Source organism: Vulpes vulpes, chromosome 11 (assembly GCF_048418805.1).
Source record: "Vulpes vulpes isolate BD-2025 chromosome 11, VulVul3, whole genome shotgun sequence".
NCBI classification, from domain to species: domain Eukaryota; kingdom Metazoa; phylum Chordata; class Mammalia; order Carnivora; family Canidae; genus Vulpes; species Vulpes vulpes.
Window position 1 is genome coordinate 25,126,061 of NC_132790.1, and position 17,511 is coordinate 25,143,571.

The following is a 17,511-nucleotide window of genomic DNA, read 5'->3' on the forward strand; positions in this document are numbered from 1 at the left end:
TTTATTTGCAACAAAAGGGAGCGCGGAGCGAGCAGCCAAGAGGGAGGGAGCGGGAGCCGGAGCCGGAGCGGGAGCGGGAGGGAGCGGGAGCGCGAGCGCGAGGGGAGGCCGGCGGGCCGGCTGGCGGGCACCGAGCCGAGGAGCGGAGCCCTGGGATCCTGCCCGGCCCGGGCCGGGCCGCGATGCTCCAAGCCGCACCCGCCGAAGAGGGGCCCGGTCCCGGGGGTCGGCGCTGAGGCGGGAGGGCCGGCGCTGGATGGAGCGGATGCGGCCCGCGGCCTCGGAAACTTGAGCCGCGGCCGATAAACCTCCGCTCGGAGTCTCTGCGTCCTCTCCCCGCAAACCCCTTCACACTGCGGCTGCGGAAGCCAGGCCTTCGGAACCCGGCTGCTGCGCTCCTCCGGGGCGAGGGCGCGCAGGGGGGGTTGGCCGCGGCTCCCCGAGGCCGGCCCCCCCGGAGTGGGTGCTGCACCATGGCGGACGGGGCGCCCCGCTCCCCGCTCTCTCGCAGCGTCTCGTTCAAGCTGCTGGAACGCTGGAGCGGCGGGCCCGGGCCGAAGGAGGAGGCCTCGGACCCCCCCGGGCTGCGGCGCCGCGCCTCGTGCCGGCCAGCCGCGTCGGTCCCGGGCCAGCCCTCCCGGCGCGTGTCCAAACTGGCGTCGGGGCCCCCGGCCGCCCCCGCGCAGCCGCGCCCGCTCCGCAGCCTCTCGCCGTCGGTGCGCCAGCTCTCCCGGCGCTTCGACGCGCCGCGCCCGGACGACGACCACGCAGGGGCCCGGGACGGGGGCGTCTCCCCCGGGGCCGCGGAAGAGGCGGCGGAGGGCGCCGCGCGCGGGGCCTGGCCCAGCGTCACCGAGATGCGCAAGCTCTTTGGGGGCCCGGGCTCCAGGCGGCCCAGCGCCGACTCTGAGGCCTCGGGGACGCCCAGCCCCGACGGCGCAGGCGGGGAGCCCCCGGCTCGCGAACCCCGGCAGCCACCGACGCCGCCTCCTCGGACGTGCTTCCCCCTGGCGGGCCTGCGTTCCGCGCGGCCGCTGCCCGGCCCGGGGACCGAGGGGAGGAGGCGGCGGCAGCAGCAGCAGCAGCAGCAACAGGAGCGGGCGCAGCGTCCGGCGGATGGTTTACATTCTTGGCATAGCTTCTCCCAACCGCAGGCCGGGGCCCGGGCCTCCTGCTCCTGCTCCTCCTCCATCGCCTCCTCCTATCCTGTCAGCCGCGGCCGGGCTGCCAGCTCCAGCGAGGAGGAAGAGGAGGGCCCGCCGCCGCCGCCCGAGGCTCAGAGTCCGGCCTACCACGGAGGCCACTCCTCGGGCAGTGACGAGGACCGAGACGGTGAGGGCGGCCACCGCTGGGGAGGGAGGCCGGGACCCAGGCCTGGAAGCTCCCTCTCGGATAAGAACTGTAGGCCAGACAGTTATGGGTTAAATCTGGGCAGCATGGACTCAGCAGGGGGAGCCAGGAGTCCGGAGCCCCCCAAGTCTCCAAGAGCCGCTAGTGAGGAGGGACCCCCGGAGTGGGGTACTGGCTCACCTCCCTGTGTACCAGGTCCTCAGGAGGGACTCCGGCCCATGTCTGACACTGTGGGGGGAGCTTTCCGTGTGGCCAAGGTGAGCTTTCCTGCATACCTAGCCAGTCCGGCAGGCTCCCGTGGCAGCAGCCGTTATTCCAGCACAGAGACCCTCAAGGATGAAGACCCATGGGCTAGTCGGGGTTCTGGGGGCTGGGGCATGTATCGCTCCCCTAGCTTTGGAGCTGGAGAAGGGCTTCTCCTAAGGCCCCAGCCTCGAATCCGCACCAAGGGGGCTGTGGGCACCACGAGGGCATTGAGAGATGGAGGACTGGAGTTGGACCAGAGCCGGCAGCGCAAGTCCCTGTCGAATCCAGATATTGCCTCGGAGACCCTGACACTGCTCAGTTTCCTTCGCTCAGATCTCTCAGAGCTGCGGGTCCGAAAGCCCGGTGGGCGCCCGAGTGACCTTGGGAGCAGCCCCTTAGATGGCAGAGACTCATCATCAGCAGGTGGCCCTGGGGCACAACTTGGACCTGTGCCTGCTCCAGCTCCTGCATCACCTGGCACCCGCCCCACACTCAAAGACTTGACGGCCACCCTGCGGAGGGCAAAGTCTTTTACTTGCTCTGAGAAGCCCATGGCCCGACGCCTATGCCGCACCAGTACCCTGAAGCCCAGCTCCTCTGAGCTCCTGCTGGCAGGCCCCAGTGCCGAGGAGGACCCACTGCCCCTCGTTGTCCAGGATCAGTATGTACAGGAAGCCCGTCAGGTTTTTGAGAAGATCCAGCGAATGGGTGCCCAGCAGGATGATGGCAGTGATGTGCCCCCTGGAAGCCCTGACTGGGCAGGAGACGTGACCCAAGGGCAGCGGTCCCAGGAGGAGCTCTCTGGCCCTGAGTCTAGCCTGACAGATGAGGGCATTGGGGCAGACCCTGAGCCTCTGGTTTCAGCCTTTTGCAGCCTGGGTACCACAGGGGTGTGGCGACCCCTTTCCTCAGCCTCAGCCCAGACCAACCACCATGGCCCTGGGGCAGAAGATAGTCTGGGAGGATGGGCCCTGGTGTCCCCTGACACCCCTCCCACACCAGGTGCCCTCCGACGGAGACGCAAAGTCCCTCCTTCAGGCCCTGGTGGGACTGAATTGAGCAATGGGGAGGCGGGTGAGGCCTACCGGTCTCTGAGTGACCCAATTCCACAGCGCCACCGGGCCGCCACCTCTGAGGAGCCCTCTGGGTTCTCCGTGGATAGCAACCTTTTAGGCTCGCTGAGCCCCAAGGCAGGGCTTCCAGTGGCCCCAGCTGTGGATGAGGGCTTGACCAGTGGCCACAGTGACTGGTCAGTGGGCAGTGAAGAGAGCAAGGGTTACCAGGAGGTTATTCAGAGTATTGTTCAGGGGCCTGGAGCTTTGGGGCGCGTGGTAGACGACAGGGTTGCTGGCAAAGCCCCCAAGAAGAAATCTCTGAGTGATCCCAGCCGTCGTGGGGAGCTGGCTGGGCCTGGATTTGAAGGCCCTGGTGGGGAGCCCATCCGAGAAGTCGAGCCCATGCTGCCTCCGTCTAGCAGTGAGCCCATTCTTGCAGAGCGGCGGGCAGAACCAGAAGAGCCCAGCGCTGCGAGGGGCCGGGCACAGTCTGAGAGGGCCCTACCCAAGACCCGAGCCACCTCCTCCACTGCCCACCGTGACTTCCACCTTGACCCGAAACTGGCTGATGTCCTGTCCCCACGGCTCATCCGACGGGGTTCCAAGAAGCGCCCAGCCCGGAGCAGTCATCAGGAACTACAGAGAGAGGAAGCCGAGGAGGACCAGACTAGCAGCCTGTCTCGGGCCCGACCATCCTCCAAACACGTTCGCCATGCGAGTGTGCCCGCCACCTTCACACCTATTGTGGTGCCTGAGCCACCAACTTCCATTGGCCCCCCCGTGGCTGTGCCAGAGCCTGTGGGCTTCCCTGCCAGAGCCCACTCCACACTGCAGGCCCCATCACTCGAGGATGTCACTAAGCAGTATATGCTGACCCTCCACTCTGGCGAGGTTCCTGCCCCAGTACCAGTGGATATGCCCTGCTTGACTCCTGTTGCACCACCCTCTGCTGAGGCCAAGCCCCCCGAGACAGCTCGGGCTCCAGATGAGCCTGCCCAGGCCAGCAAATGCTGCAGCAAGCCACAGGTGGTGAGTGCTTTTTGGGGGGTTCTGGGGGTGGTGGTGGAAAGAAGGGCCACGAGCACTGACGTCCAGAGGAGCCTTTTGAGTGTGCTCATTGGGTAGGTGCCCAGATCTGAGGGTGCTTTTCTGGTACTGGAAGCCCAGGTGGTTTTAAGAGTGTTAATGACACAGGGTTCCTGTTAATGACTCAGGGCCCAAAGGCTGATGGTACCGATGCCAAAGGTTCTTGCCTGCTTCGAGGTATTCTGGGTGATAATTACAAAAGGCTCTAATCTAGCCCTTTAGCTGTTTCTCAGGGACTGGTTTTAGAGATTTCTATCTGGTTCTTTTGTATAAATACACGAGGAGGCATGAAGGTCTTCCTTAAGGTGAGCTGCCCTATTGGCCAGACCCTCACAGGATGTTAGGGCCTGCAGCCCACAGGTGACATAGGTTTGTACTTCCTCATGTGGCTTTCCTATGGCAGATCAAAATGTGGGTTTGTCCCTGAGCCTGGGAGACTTGGAGAGGTTACAGGCATTACTTTATGGAGGAGCAGCAAAGACCCCATGGAGTACTCTGGTGGCCCTGGCCTTTCCCTGTGCCTCAACCTCCCAATCTGTAAAAGCAGGGGGTTGTGGACAACCTATGGCTCCATCCAGCTGGTGCTGCACAGATTTGGGAGTTCCCAGTTGGAGTTGAAGCACTCTTGATTCTTGAGGTCTGCCAGCACCTCTTCTAATTAGAACGGGGGCTTGTAGGGGAGAGCAGGGACAGAGAAGAGGCCTCCAAAGCTCAGCGGTTGGGGGGGCTGCTTCTGTGGAGCAGGGTGGGGCACTGGTCCCCCATCCTGCCAGTTTTCATCTTTCTCACCCTACCCCCTTCCTGATGACTCTGAAATGCCTCCCCCCTTCCTCTGCCAGACCCCAAGCCCTGGGGACTCATCTTCCTGAGCACCACCCCCTTCTGCCTTCAGATGTCCCTGGAGTTTGGATTGTGGGTTCGGGTAGGTTCTAGGTGCCATGATGCCTTGGCATCTGAATTGGAAGCTAGATTCTAGGTTTTGGGTTCCGGGCCTAGTATGGAGATGGCTCAGGCTTATTTCAACGTAGGCCTGTACTCCCACTGTGTTCCCTGCCTGTGTGAAGTGTCTGGAAACCCTAAACCCTGGACTAATTTGGTCACTCCCAGTTCCCAGCACTCTCACGGCCCCTCTGAACTCTTTCTTTGTTTCTCTTTCCTTGTCTCTGTTTCCCCCTAGTCCTGGCTCTGGTGTCTCTCACAGAGGCCACAGAGACAGCCAGGAGGCAGGGAGTGGGGAGAGGGGAAATGTTGGACCCGTCCTTCCTTCTGAGAGCCTGAGAGGACAGCTCGGATGCCCCTAACTCCAGTGCCAGTTGTCTTTGGAACACAGCGTGGGGAGGGGGGGGGAGGCCAAGAGCAAGGGGAGCTCCTGCCAGGGGCCCCCTCCCCAACTGTCTTCCTCATATAATTATCTCCTGGGGAGCCTTGAAGGCTAAATTAGGGAAGAAGGCAGGAATGAATCAAGGGACTCAGGGAAACTGGCGGGGGGCAGGGGTGGGGGGGTGGGTGTGTGCTCCTAAGAGGCAGCATTGAGACCCAGAGAGGAGGTGGGAGTTTTTGCAGAAATGGCTTTTGGTTTCCTGCTCTTCATATTATCCCCCCGTCCCATCCAACTTCAGGGAGAAGCTTAGCCCCCGCTACCCCCCAAAGGGCTATGAGGTGGGGGCATATCTACCCATAATACAGTTTTCTCCCTGTCCTCAACGGAGCCTCTCTCCAGTCTCAAGCTTAGTCCACTCTAGTCCTCCCACCTTTCTAGGCCCAACTTGATGTTCCCTCTTGCCTCATAGAGGAAAGAACCAATAAGTCTATATTTGGAACAGCAGGATTTAAGCCCAGGATCCATCCAGATCCCTGTGTGGCCTAGGATCCATCACATCCCTGCTCTATACCTCACTTTCCCCTTCTGTAAAATGGGGTAATGGTTTCTGCCTGGCAGGCTCTTGTAGGGTGAGTGGGTGGTGCAATCACTCCCTCCCTCCCTGGGGGCAGGAGAGGGAAAAAACAGGCTCCACTGCCCCAGCTGCTTCTCAGTGACCAGCCTTTGCCCCTCCTCCCTGTCCCCTACTGGTTCCTGAGCACAGGGCTGGGCACTCTGAGCCTCAGTAACTTGGTGGACTTGAATTGGCTCACCTATCCCCTAACTCCCCAGTGCCCTCAGAAAGCCTGGAAGTTTTCCCATCTGCTAGCCCAAGTCCCTTCTGCTACCCCCTTCCTTCCGCCTCCAGGAAAATCAGGAAGATGGGGAGCAGCTGTTCACCCCCTCCTTATGGCCTCCATGGAAGAGACAATGTTCCCTTGTTTTGGGCCTGGGGCTCCAGTCACGCTCCCTGGGCTGTGGGTGGAGATGGTATGGTGTGAGCTCCAGAATAAGAAGGGAAGAGAAGAGGCTTTCACACTTTGCTGATGAGGCAGAAACTAGGCTGAACCCAGCCAGGGACTCACAAGAGAGGCCCTGGTGGGGCAGAAATGACCCCTGACCCCAGGCTTTGGGGAGTCCCTCAAACTCAGTCTCCCCCAGCCCAGAATCTGTATTTGCCCTCTGCATGGTGTATCCCCATTGTGAGCAGGTGGCCTGGGTACTGGGCCTGGCTCAGCCTCTGACTCGCTCTGAGACCTGGACAGAGTCATCTTGGGCCTCGATTTCCCCATCTGTACAGTGGGATGTCAGACATCCTGGTCTTTGAAGCTCTGAGGGAGGACAGCCTACAGAGTGGTCAAGAGAAACAGGAAGCTTTGGAGTGTTGCTGGAAGAGAAAGGCAGCTTGTGCAACAGCTGTGAGAACCTAGGAGCCCAGGGAATGAGGAGTAACTTGTGGTCATTTTATTCTCTGAACACCTGCTTGTGTTTCCTCTGGGAGCAGCAGAGCTGTTAGAGCCTCCATGCCCTGCCCCTGCCATGCCCCTTGTCATTTCCACTTAGACCCACAATAGCCTGGATGATCAGACTCTTCTTTCCAGGGCTTCCCCTACCCCGGCCTTAAAGTAAAGAATCTTTTTTTTTTTTTTTAAGATTTTTATTTATTTATTCATGGTAGACCTAGAAAGAGAGAGAGAGAGAGAGGAGCAGAGACACAGGCAGAGGGAGAAGCAGGCTCAATGCAGGAGCCCGATGTGGGACTCAATCCCGGGGCCCCAGGATCATGCCCTGGGCCAAAGGCAGGCGCTAAATCGCTGAGCCACCCAGGGATCCCCATAAAGTACAGAATCTTATAGCTCAACCTTCTGCCCTCAGGTGCTGATACCCATTTAACAGATGTGACAACTATAGCCCAGAAACAGGAAATGACTTGTGTCTCAGAATCATAGGTGGATCGACTCGGAATTTTAGCATACTGGAATAGCAGTAACAGTGGCTAATATTTATTAAATATCTATTGTTGCCAGACACCCTGAATGTTTCATTCTTCAAATGTGAAAGCTGTGAGAATCTTCCAGGGCTAGATTCTTAGAATTGCAGGCTGGTAGATTCCCACTGAGTCCTAGAATGTCAGTGTCTTAGAGGTGAAGGAGCCCAAGGGATCCCTGTTTCTTGGGATTGGCCTGCCATCTAAGTAAGGGGGACAGGGTCAAGGGGGAGCCGAGGAGGTGTCACCTGTATACCCCTCACAGCTTGAACACCTTCCTGGTGGTTAGTTAGTTCACTGGGACCTGAGGGTAGGGTGGAAAGGACTTTGAGACTCAGAAAGGAGAATGCTGGGTCTAAGGTCACACAGCAAGGTAAGGCACAGCCAAGCCCAAGCACCAGCCTCTGCCCCTGCCCCAGCAGACATGCCCACCCCTTGCCCGGCAGCTTGCCCAGCCAGCTCCCTGCCTTGCTGAGGAAGGCCTGGACTGTAGCTCTTCCTCACCTTTCTTCTCTCTGTGTCCCCTTGGCAGGGAACTCATGGGGGCAGGGGTTCTCTCCTTTCCTTACTTGGCTCTTTGCTGTGATTTTTCCATGGAAACTGGTTCTGGGAGGGGAGGCAATTAGGACATTTGGAGTTCTGAGCGGTACCAAATATCTATAATTAAACATCTTGTCACCCAGTAGGAGGGTGGGATGGGGAGGACAGGCAGAGGGCTGTCCCTTTCTTTTGTTTATTCCCTGCCTCCCTACTCCTTCCTAAGGGCTCCTCTGGACTATTCGAAGGAGTACAGTCCAGGAACGCCCCCCCCCCCCCCACCTCCCCAGGCATGGAAGCATTAGGGGATGGACCAGAGTTGACTCTGACATTTTTCAGCCGTACATTTCTGGGACCAACTGGGTTTGGGATGCTCTAGGCTGCTGCTAATCCTGTCCCCAGCACTCTCCCAGTGTAGAGATTTGCCTCTCCTGCTTCCTTCCCCTCATCTGTGATCTGAGGCTACACATGCTGCCCTGCATAGGTTAGAGGCACCCCCAGGCCTGGGGAACCAGATACTCTGGGGGTTCAGGATCTAGCAGCAGACTGAAGGGACTATAGGATGTTGAGGAATTGGCCTGGGGGCTGGCAGGGGGGACTTCGTGGAGGAGGCTATGCCTGGAGCCTGGCCTTGAAAATGGGAAGATTTTGTATAGCCAGAGAAGAGAGGGAGGCATTACATGAACAAAGGCTAAGAAGTAGGAAAGACATGGCAGGTTGTGTGTGGTAGGAGTTTCTATCAGAGACTTGGGTGACCCTTGATAGAGCAATGCATTCATCCATTTAACAAATACCTCCTGAGCTCCTAGACACTCCAGGCACTCTCCCAGGTCCTGGGGATACGGTAACAAACAAAACAAAGATCTGGCCTCATGGAGTTTTCAGACTAGTGAGGAGACCTGTGTGTAAATGGATCTATTATGTGTCAGGGAGAGGTAGGTGCTAGGGAGCGAAAGAAAGCAGGTTAAGGGAGTAGAGAATGACAGGGAGGGGATAGGCCTGGAGCAAGTGAGCGAGCAAACCAGGTAGCGGTCTGGGTCTCGGTCTGGGTCTTGGGGAAAGGACATTCTCGGGGCAGAGAAGAAAACCAACAGTAAAAGCCCCGAGGTAGAGTGTGTTTGAGAAATTATCCAGAGGACTGTGTGGATGGAGCAGAGTAGGAATGAGGTCAGAGACGTAAGGGAGGGTGGGAGTGGATCAGGGTGGAGGCAGATCTCAGAGACCCATAGGAGGACTTCAGCATTTACTTGAAGTGAGATGGGGTAGGCACTTTTGGAAGGTTCTGAGTAGAGCAGTGACCTGATCTGACTTAGACTTTCCTAGGTGTGCTGTAGCTGCTCTGGCAGGGGAGATTGCAGGGGCCCATGGTGGAAGCAGGGATGCCAGTAAGGAAGCCACTGGAATAATCTGGGGGAGAGCTGATGGTGGCTTAGGCTGGGACACAGGTGGAGTAGTGGCTTTCTGCTGCAACCCAGAGGGTTTTGTGAGGACTGGGACCCCAGCATTCAAGGTGAACACAGCACTGCAGCTCTCATAGCTGGGCTCTCGGAGCTGGGCAGTGTGTGTGGGGTTGATTGGGGCTGGGGAGGAGTTGATAAAGTCCCCAGGGTATAATGGGGCAGGAGGATACACTGACTGCCCCCTGTGGTCCTATACTGTCTTTGCTCTAAGAGAAGGAGGGTGGAAACCACCACAGGGCCTTAGTGAGGATAGCGATGGAGCCATGGCCCACTGGTGTCTCCTCTACACCCACCATGAGACCCGTCAGCTTCAGCCTGCATATCTCCTGGGACATGGAGCTCATGCCACCCTAAGGTACCTCTGTCCCTCCCATCTGGTCCTCCAGCTAGGTGGGCATTGCCATGGTCCCAATATATGGATGAAGACACAGGTCCAGATTAGATGGAGGTTTGCCCAATGCCCTGTGGCTCAAGTATGGGATTTGGCCCCAGGTGTCCTGCCACCTAGGCCATACACTGGCCCCACAGAGTTCTCACTGAGCAGAGTTGGCTGGATTGGTGGTGGTAGGGTGGGGGAAGGGGGAGCCCATGTTTCCCAGAAAGGCTTGAAGCCCTGGAGTACTTATTGGGAAATGTGCCCAGGCAGCCTGGCGCCTTGCTGGCAGGCCCTAAAACGGGGGCTCTGGGTCCCTTGGGAAGCAGGAGTCTATTGGAGCCCATGTCCCCACCATGGCAGTTGATCCCCTCCACCCACTGCCACCCGAAGCCTCTGGGGCATTCCAGGCATGGACCAAGGCAGAGAAAAACTGCCAGGCTGCCCGGCCCTGGGCCGTGAGCAAGCCCCATCCTATGACATCCGGGGGCCTGGGGCCCCAGCCAGGGTAGGGTGAACTCCACAACCACCCACTCCAGTAGCCAGAGCCACCAGGGATGACTTGGTGTAGCACCTGGAGATCTGCCCTAGGAGTCAGGAGATGGGTTCCAACCTTAGCCTCCCATTTTCCTGGTGTGTGGTCTTCGGTAAACCCCTTTCCCTCAGAGCCACAGATTCCTCGATGCTCTTGGACACCAGGAGAAACACTCCGCCCAGGGCTGCTGGGAGAGGCAATGGCTTACCTGAGTAGGCCCCAGTTTGTAGACTGAAGAACTGGCAGGTGGAGACTCATGGCCCCATTAGGCTGCTGAGGAGACTGAGGCTGAGTGGGCTGCACCCCACCTGGCTGCCCTCCCCCCCAGGCCTCTTTCTTGCCAACCAGCTGCTTTTCTAGCCTCCACCACGCACACACAGATGAGGCCTCTCCCCGCACTTGCGGCAGTTGTAAGGCTCAGTATGGGGCCTAGCCTCAGAAGTGGTGATGCTGTTGCTGCCAGGATTTTTAAACTTTGTCCAGGGCATGGGGCCGTCACGGGGCGCTGAGACTCTCCCAAGGCAGGGAGAGACTGAGGGGCAGTCTGAACCGGCAGAGCGAGGTCAGAGGGACATGAGTTGATTCTAGTCTAGGCCAGCAGCTGGGTGGCCTATTCATTTCCTTTTGCTGCTGTGGCAAATTACTGCACGTGTAGGACTTAAAACAATGCAAATATTATCTTACAGTTCCAGAGGTCAGAAGAAAAGGGTTTCACTGGGCAAAAAAATTAAGGTGCTAATAGGGCTGTATTTCTTCTGAAAACTTTAGGGGGAAAACCTGTTTGCTTGCCTTTTACAGTTTATGGCATCTGCTGGCACTTCTTGCTTTGTGCCCCCTTCCTCCGTCTTTAAAGCCAGCAGCATCACACCTTCAAATATTTCTCTCACCCTGTACATCCTGCCTTCCTTTTGTAAGGACCTGGGTGATCACTTCAGGCCAAGATCATCCAGGATCATTTCCTCCTCTGAAAATCCTTTCTCACATCTGCAAAGTCCCTTGTGCCATGGAAAGTGACATTCACAGGTTCCAGGGATCAGGATGTGGACATCTTTGGGAGCCATTGTTCTGCCCACCACAGGTATTCACAGGCTGTCAGCTCTCAAGATCCAGCGTCCCTGGGAGGTGCTGGGCACGGGGCACGGCCAGTTAACATAAGCCTGCTGCATTTGTTTCTTTCTATGGTCATTTGTCATTCATTCATTCATTCATTCATTCATTCATTCAGCAATCAGTTGTTGAGCCCCCTAATGGGCAGTGGGGATGCACAGGGAAAGCCTACACACTGTCCCTGCCTGCCAGTGCTTTTCAACAAGGGTCCCAGTCCCTTGAGGTGGGTGGGATCCAGCAGGTGGCTGAGCACTGGCCTAGCAACAGAGGGACCAGAGTGCCAATGGGTCTCTTATGGATGGGCTTGGCTTTTAGGGTGGCTGGCCCTGAGCTTGCTGACTAAAAATTGGGATGAAGCAGCTTCTAGGAAGGGCCACTGGCTGTGGACTTCAGAGCCAGGACTAAGAGGGAAGGTGAGGGTCTAGGAGGGAGTGGGAATCACATCTCTGTTGGGCTGCCCTAGGGGGAGCTCAGGGGCAGATGGGGAAGAGCTCCCTAGCAGCATGCACGGGAGCACCATGCTGGGGATCGGTGCCTCTGATGCTGAGGGATCAGAGGACCTGTCAGGTCTTTCATGCCCTGAGAGGCCGAGACATTTCCCAGGAGGTGGCATGTGGAGGGAACAAGCATGGCCCAGATCCTTTCTCTCCTGAGGCTGGCTTGGGGATCCAGGGCAAGCATTTTCAGACTCCTCTGCATTGCCCCCTCACTCCACCAAGGATTTTTGTTAAGATTAAATGGAATCTGGGCACCGGGGTGGCTCAGTGGTTGAGCATCTGCCTTTGGCTCAAGTCATGATCCTGGGGTCCTGGGATGGAGGCCCACATCAGGCTCCCTGAGAGAGCCTACTCCTCCCTCTGCCTATGTCCCTGAGGAGCCCTCAGGGAGCCTGCTTCTCCCTCTGCCTATGTCTCTGCCCCTCTCTCTGTGTCTTTCATGAATAAATAAATAAAATCTATTTAAAAAAAAAAAGATTAAATGGAATCATGCTAAGAGGGCTTGGCACATGGTACATGCTCAAAAAGTGTTAGTTCCTTCCATCATGATTGAGAGGTGAGACATTAGAATGCTAAGATTCTAATAAACATTGAATCCAGGATGCTCAGATTCTCAGCATCTCTTTCCATCTTAAGGCAGAGGACAGAGCTTGGGATGGGAGAGCAGCTGGGGTACTGACTGGGTAGGGTAGGTGGCCCAGTAGCCTGGTATTTGGAGATGAGAGGTGGGCAGAGGAGAGGGCTGGGCATTTGGGTGGAGTCAAGTCCTTGCTCTTCTCTCCAGCTCTCCCTCTCGCTTTGTTACCATCAGCCCCAACCTGGGAGGCTGAGCAGAGCCAGACCCCTCTCTGGTCAAAGCCCCAGACCCTTTGGAACCAGCCTCTGGAGCAGGGTTCACAGGCCCCCCAAGCTGGGGAGTCTGAGGGTCTGTGTGCCTTGGTGGGCTTTGGGGTCAGACCAATAAGGGTTCTCATCTCAGAGCTGACTCTGACTTACTCGCTGGGTGAAAACTAACAAGTCATTTCATCTTCGCTTTGAGCCTCAGTGTCCTGCCCCATCAGCCCAGGATCCCAGGTTTAGAAGCTCTCAGAACGGTGGCTACTTTAAGAGCATGTACTTTTGAGATTGCCAGTTCAGAGTGTAGAATCTTGTGGTTTCAGGAAGAAGGATTCTGTTTTTTTCCAGGAGTCCATACCTCTTAGCTTGATTCTGCTCGAGCATTTGAGATGGTTACTTCTTGGTTCTGAGACGCCGGGGGCCAAGGAGAGGCGGGGCAGGTCCTGGGCCAGTAGGGGGATTGCGTTGGAGGGGCCCAGGCTGAGGGAGCTAGCGCCAGGTTGGTGTCTGTTTCCTGTTTATTGGTTCCCAGGGGGTGAGCAGGCCCTGCCCCAGAGCAGCACGGAGCAGGAGGGAGGGAGGCGCCGGAGGGAGGGAGGGAGGGAGGGAGGGAGGCGGGGTGTCCTGGCTGCCAGCCAGCCCCACAGCCCAGCCTCCTGGGACTGCTGAGACCCCTCCCCCTGAGCCCCCTTAGACAAACATCCAGTCCTTTCCCAGGACAGGGCACTGGAGGTCAAGGAGCAGATGTGGAAGGGAACAGATGGAAAGACAGGAAAGGACCCTTCCCCCAAAAAAATCCTACTGACTCCATCTTTTTTGGCTGCCTATGTCACTGAAGTCTCACTCCTGGTTCCTCACTGTCCCCCCTCTGTCTCTCCCTGTCTCCCCAGCATGGGGCAGCATGGTGGTGAGATGTCCAACTTCGTGGCAGCCCAGGAGGCAGGAGGAGGAAGAAAAGGGATAGTGCCCTCAATCCAGGAGGTCCACCTGGAAAGATCTTTAGAAACCAGCTGTGTCTTCTAACCATCCCTTACCCTGGCATTTTTCAGAGGGGAAACTGAGGACCGGCAAGGGGAGGGGTCTTGCCCAAGGCCTAGGCCCAGCAATCTGCCCTGTGCTCCTCACTGCTGTTCCAGCCCCACATGTGGACTGCTGCATATCAGGGTCCACGGGGAATTCCTGAGAGGGGAGATGGCATGGGTCACTTGGCCTTTGAGGGGATTGGACTGAACCAAGCAGGAAAATGAAGCTTTGATGTATGTCTGCAGAGAAGTGTCTGTTTAACCAGAGCACACAGGGTAAGGCTGTGTGCAGAAACCAGGTTGAAGGCCTAAAGTGCCAAATTAAATGGCCTGAGCTTTGTCCTGTGGGCAGTGAGGAGCCATGGAAGGTTAGAAGGTGAGGAGGAACAGTGCCCAGATGGACACATTAGAAAACATCCTCTGGTTGTTGACTGGAGAAAGCAAGCAAGGAGAAGCCTGAGCTAAAGGGTACTGGTGATTCAGGGATGGAGAAAAAAGGACTTACTAGGGAGATAATTTGGATGTAAAGTCTGACAATTTAAATTTTAGCTCATGGCCCTATCAGAAGCTAGAACAAGGGGAGTGGGACCCATCTCCCTTATTTCACTTGGACAGTATGGCATTAGGACAGAATGCAGGGTCATCTGAGTCATTCCCCTTCCTCAGGGCAGAATGTTCGTTTCTTTCTTTCTTTCTTTCTTTCTTTCTTTCTTTCTTTCTTCCTTTCTTCCTTTCTTCCTTTCTTCATTTATTCATGAGAGACACAGAGAAAGAGGCAGAGACACAGGCAGAGGGAGAAGCCTGATGTGGGACTCCATGCCAGGATTCTGGGATCATGCCCTGAGCTGAAGGCAGATGCCCAACCACTGAGCCACACAGGTGTCCCTTCCACTGCATTTCTAAAAGGGGAAGGGGCCTCTGAGGAAGCTCAGGTCCCTACCTTTGTGCCTCATATGCTTCCTGTCTAACTTTAGTCCCTCCTGCTCCAGCAGAAGTGCCTGCTTCTCAGTGGGGTCATCAGAGAAGAGCAGAGCTCCAGGCTATACCCCCAATTCCACTCCTTCTGGGAGGGACCTGGGTAGGGAGCATGGGGGGTGTGGAAGGAGCAGGCCTGTGCTGCCTTGCTAGCTGTGACCCAAGACCAGTTACTCAGCCTCAGTCTCCCCATCTGTGAAGTGGGAATCCCAGATATGCAGAGTCCAGGAAAGCTCTGGACTTGTACAGATCCTTAGGAGCTGGGGGTAGAGTGACTGGTAGGTGGACAGGCAGGCCATCTTGCTAGCAGTGCTTGCAGTGGGTCCTATAGTCAGAGACAAAATATCCTTGTAATATTTGTGCCATAGACCCTAAGACAAGTGCCGTTATGTGGCAGTCCTGGAGGCCTTCCTGGAGGAGAATAGGGCAGGCTGTAGGGAAGGAGAAACTCAGATTTTGGGCCTGATCTGAGCCTCTTTCCTCATCAGTTGTCTAAGTTCCCTTCCAGCTCCTTGCTGCACCCCGGTCCTCTTCTCTCCTCCTCCTGGACCAGAGCTTTCAGGCTTCTCCCCAAGGCCAGCGGGGGCGTTGCCTGGGGCGGGTGAGGAATTTCCGAGGGAACAGCTAAATTCAGCTCTGGCTAAAAATAGTCCTGGGCCCGGCCCCAAGGCTAGAAGGGGAGGAGGAGCTGGAGGAGGAGGGGGGTGAGGCAAGCCCTTATCCTGACCGTCGCACCTCTTCACCTGGACCCAGGGCCTGGGCTTAGGATAGCCCCCTCCTCCTCCACTTCTGGTCTCCTCACTCATACCAGGTCTTTCCCTCACTGGGGCTCTGTGCTTTCTTCTCCCTCCTCTGTCCTCCTTGCCCTCCTCTCCCAGCCTCGCTCCTTCTGGCCGTCTCATTTCCCTGTATCTCCCTGCCTCTGGCAGAGCCAGACAGAGGCTCGTGGCCAGGACCAGGCCTTCAGAAAAGGGCCTTGTATAGGGAGGTGTCTCCTTGGCATCCTAGCCTGAGTGTCAGGAACCACCCCCCAACCACTGGCAGCTGATTGCAGCCCCTCTCTGGGGTGGGAGTGGGGTGGGAGCAGGGGGTGGGGTATGAGAGACCTCAAGGTCCTGAGGTGTGGAGATGTGAATGGGGCCCCTGGTTCATCCCATGACCTGGTGCATGGTTCTTGTCAGGTGGCTCCACCCTTGCCAAGCCCTCCTGTTCCTGGCACACAGGGCATCAAAACACATTTATTAAATAAATAACGTGGAGGGAGTGGGGAAGGCAGGAGGAGGAGAGCTGGGCCCTGTCCTTGGGGAGTTCCCAGGCTACTCGGAGCTCTTCCCACCACCCGTGTCCAGCCCTGTGTGGGCTCTGTCCTGGAGATCACAGGCCTGAGTACCCAGGCAGGTGAGAGCTGGCAGATGGGCAAAGGATATTGTCCCAAGCCAGTACCAATTGGGGGTGGGGTGGGAACTAGACACTGAGGCCCAGTGAAGGTGAGGTTCCAAGCTTAGATCGCAGAGCTCAGAAGGGGGGGGGGTTGTATTAGAACCTAGGCTGGCCTCACTCCAAGGCTGTAGGGGTGAATTTGGTCCTAATGTAGCAGAGAAGTCAAGAGAAGAGCACAGTTCCAGCTCTTTCAAGGAGGAAGTAGACAGAAAGTCTTAGGAGGTCTGGCCCATAGTGCTTAACTGAATATGGTGTGAGGGGTGGGGGCCTCACAAGTAGTGATAGCAAAGCTTGTCAAGCCTCTCCCTGTATGCCAGGCACTCGTCTAAGCACTTTCCCTGCATTCACTCATTTAATCTCACAACCAGTTGTGGTGAGGTATAGTCATACCTGTTTCTGGATGAGGAGCCTGAGGAAAAGCATGATAAAGTAGTTCGCCTGGTTAGGGAACCTAAGTGGGGAATTGGAGTTGAAATCCAGGCACTTTAGTCCCAGGATCTATAAACATCACTCAGGCTCCTGGCTTTCAGGACTGCCTGGATGGGTGGTAGTGCCATCACCAAGGAGGTACGAGGGAGGAGAGAGTGGATTCCTGTTTGGACATAGGAAACCCACTGGATTTGTGGTCCACAGTCCCAGTCCCAGGAACCAGCACACAGTGGCTGCTTAGTAAATCCTAGTTGAATGGCTCACTTGAATATGAGGGGCCGTTGAGGTGCAAGAGGTGGTGATGGGCAGGCAAAGGGAATGAGTATTTCCCCCTACCATTGCCCAGGGATGTTTCTCTTGGTGCTGGAGTACAGCTGAAGGGGGTGCTGGGCTCCTTGCTTGAGAGAAAGCTCTATGTTGGAAGGGTGCTGAGATGAACCACAGGCAAGGGAAGGAGGGGTGGGTAGGGGCAGGCCAGGCAGCGCTGGCGCGTCCCGCCTGCAGTATCTGGAAAGCAGATCTCTTGGGCCATGGCCGGCGGCGTGACTCAAATGGAGACAAAAAAACCTTCCATATTTGGACAAAGAGCCCAGAGAGGCCCAGACCCGCAGCCAGCCCAGGCCGCTTCCCCACCACCCCCAGTCTCCCTCTGGGCCCCTAGCCCTGAGCCCTGTCCCACGAATTTAACTCTTGGAACTCAGGCAGCACTGTGGCCTCCTCCCCTCAGTCATCAGGCCACCTTGCATGTGGCCCACCTGGGCCATGGGTGGCAAAGAAACCCCCAGTGTTGGGCCGCAAGCTGGGGGTGGAAGTGCAGAGAGGAGTCTTGGCAAAACCCGGAAGGTTGGAAGTCTGGCAGGTTGGAAGGGAGTTACACACACCAACAATTCACATGTCATGGGGTATGTTGACTATAGTATAAACCCAGCGTGGCAAAGCCTGAGGTACATAACATGCAGGCATGTACACACACACACACACACACACACTTCTTTTTAATCCCCAGCAGACTTCTGTAGTTACAGAGACATCTGTGCAGTTATCAGAAGTGAGGACCCAGCCTGAGAACCTCTCACACCTTCCCTGGAGCAAGCTTTGATGACGGCAAAGTTGGAAAAGATAGGAACAGCCAGATGTCACCTTAACAAGCACTCTAAGTAGTCATTATCCATCTGGGGATATGCAGACAGAGCAGCTCATCCCTGCACTGAAACC

The 17,511-nt window shown here is 56.8% G+C and overlaps 1 protein-coding gene across 1 annotated transcript in view; it reads left to right on the forward strand.

Annotated features, from left to right (window-relative positions):
* The first annotated feature begins 190 nt into the window (after positions 1-190).
* ARHGEF17 (Rho guanine nucleotide exchange factor 17) overlaps positions 191-17,511 on the forward strand; it is a 59,148-nt gene continuing 41,827 nt past the window's right edge. Inside the window, exon 1 of the mRNA XM_026010529.2 lies at positions 191-3,680. Within this exon, the coding sequence (XP_025866314.1) occupies positions 474-3,680 (3,207 nt within the window). The 5' untranslated portion in view covers positions 191-473. The remainder of the gene's footprint in view (positions 3,681-17,511) is intronic.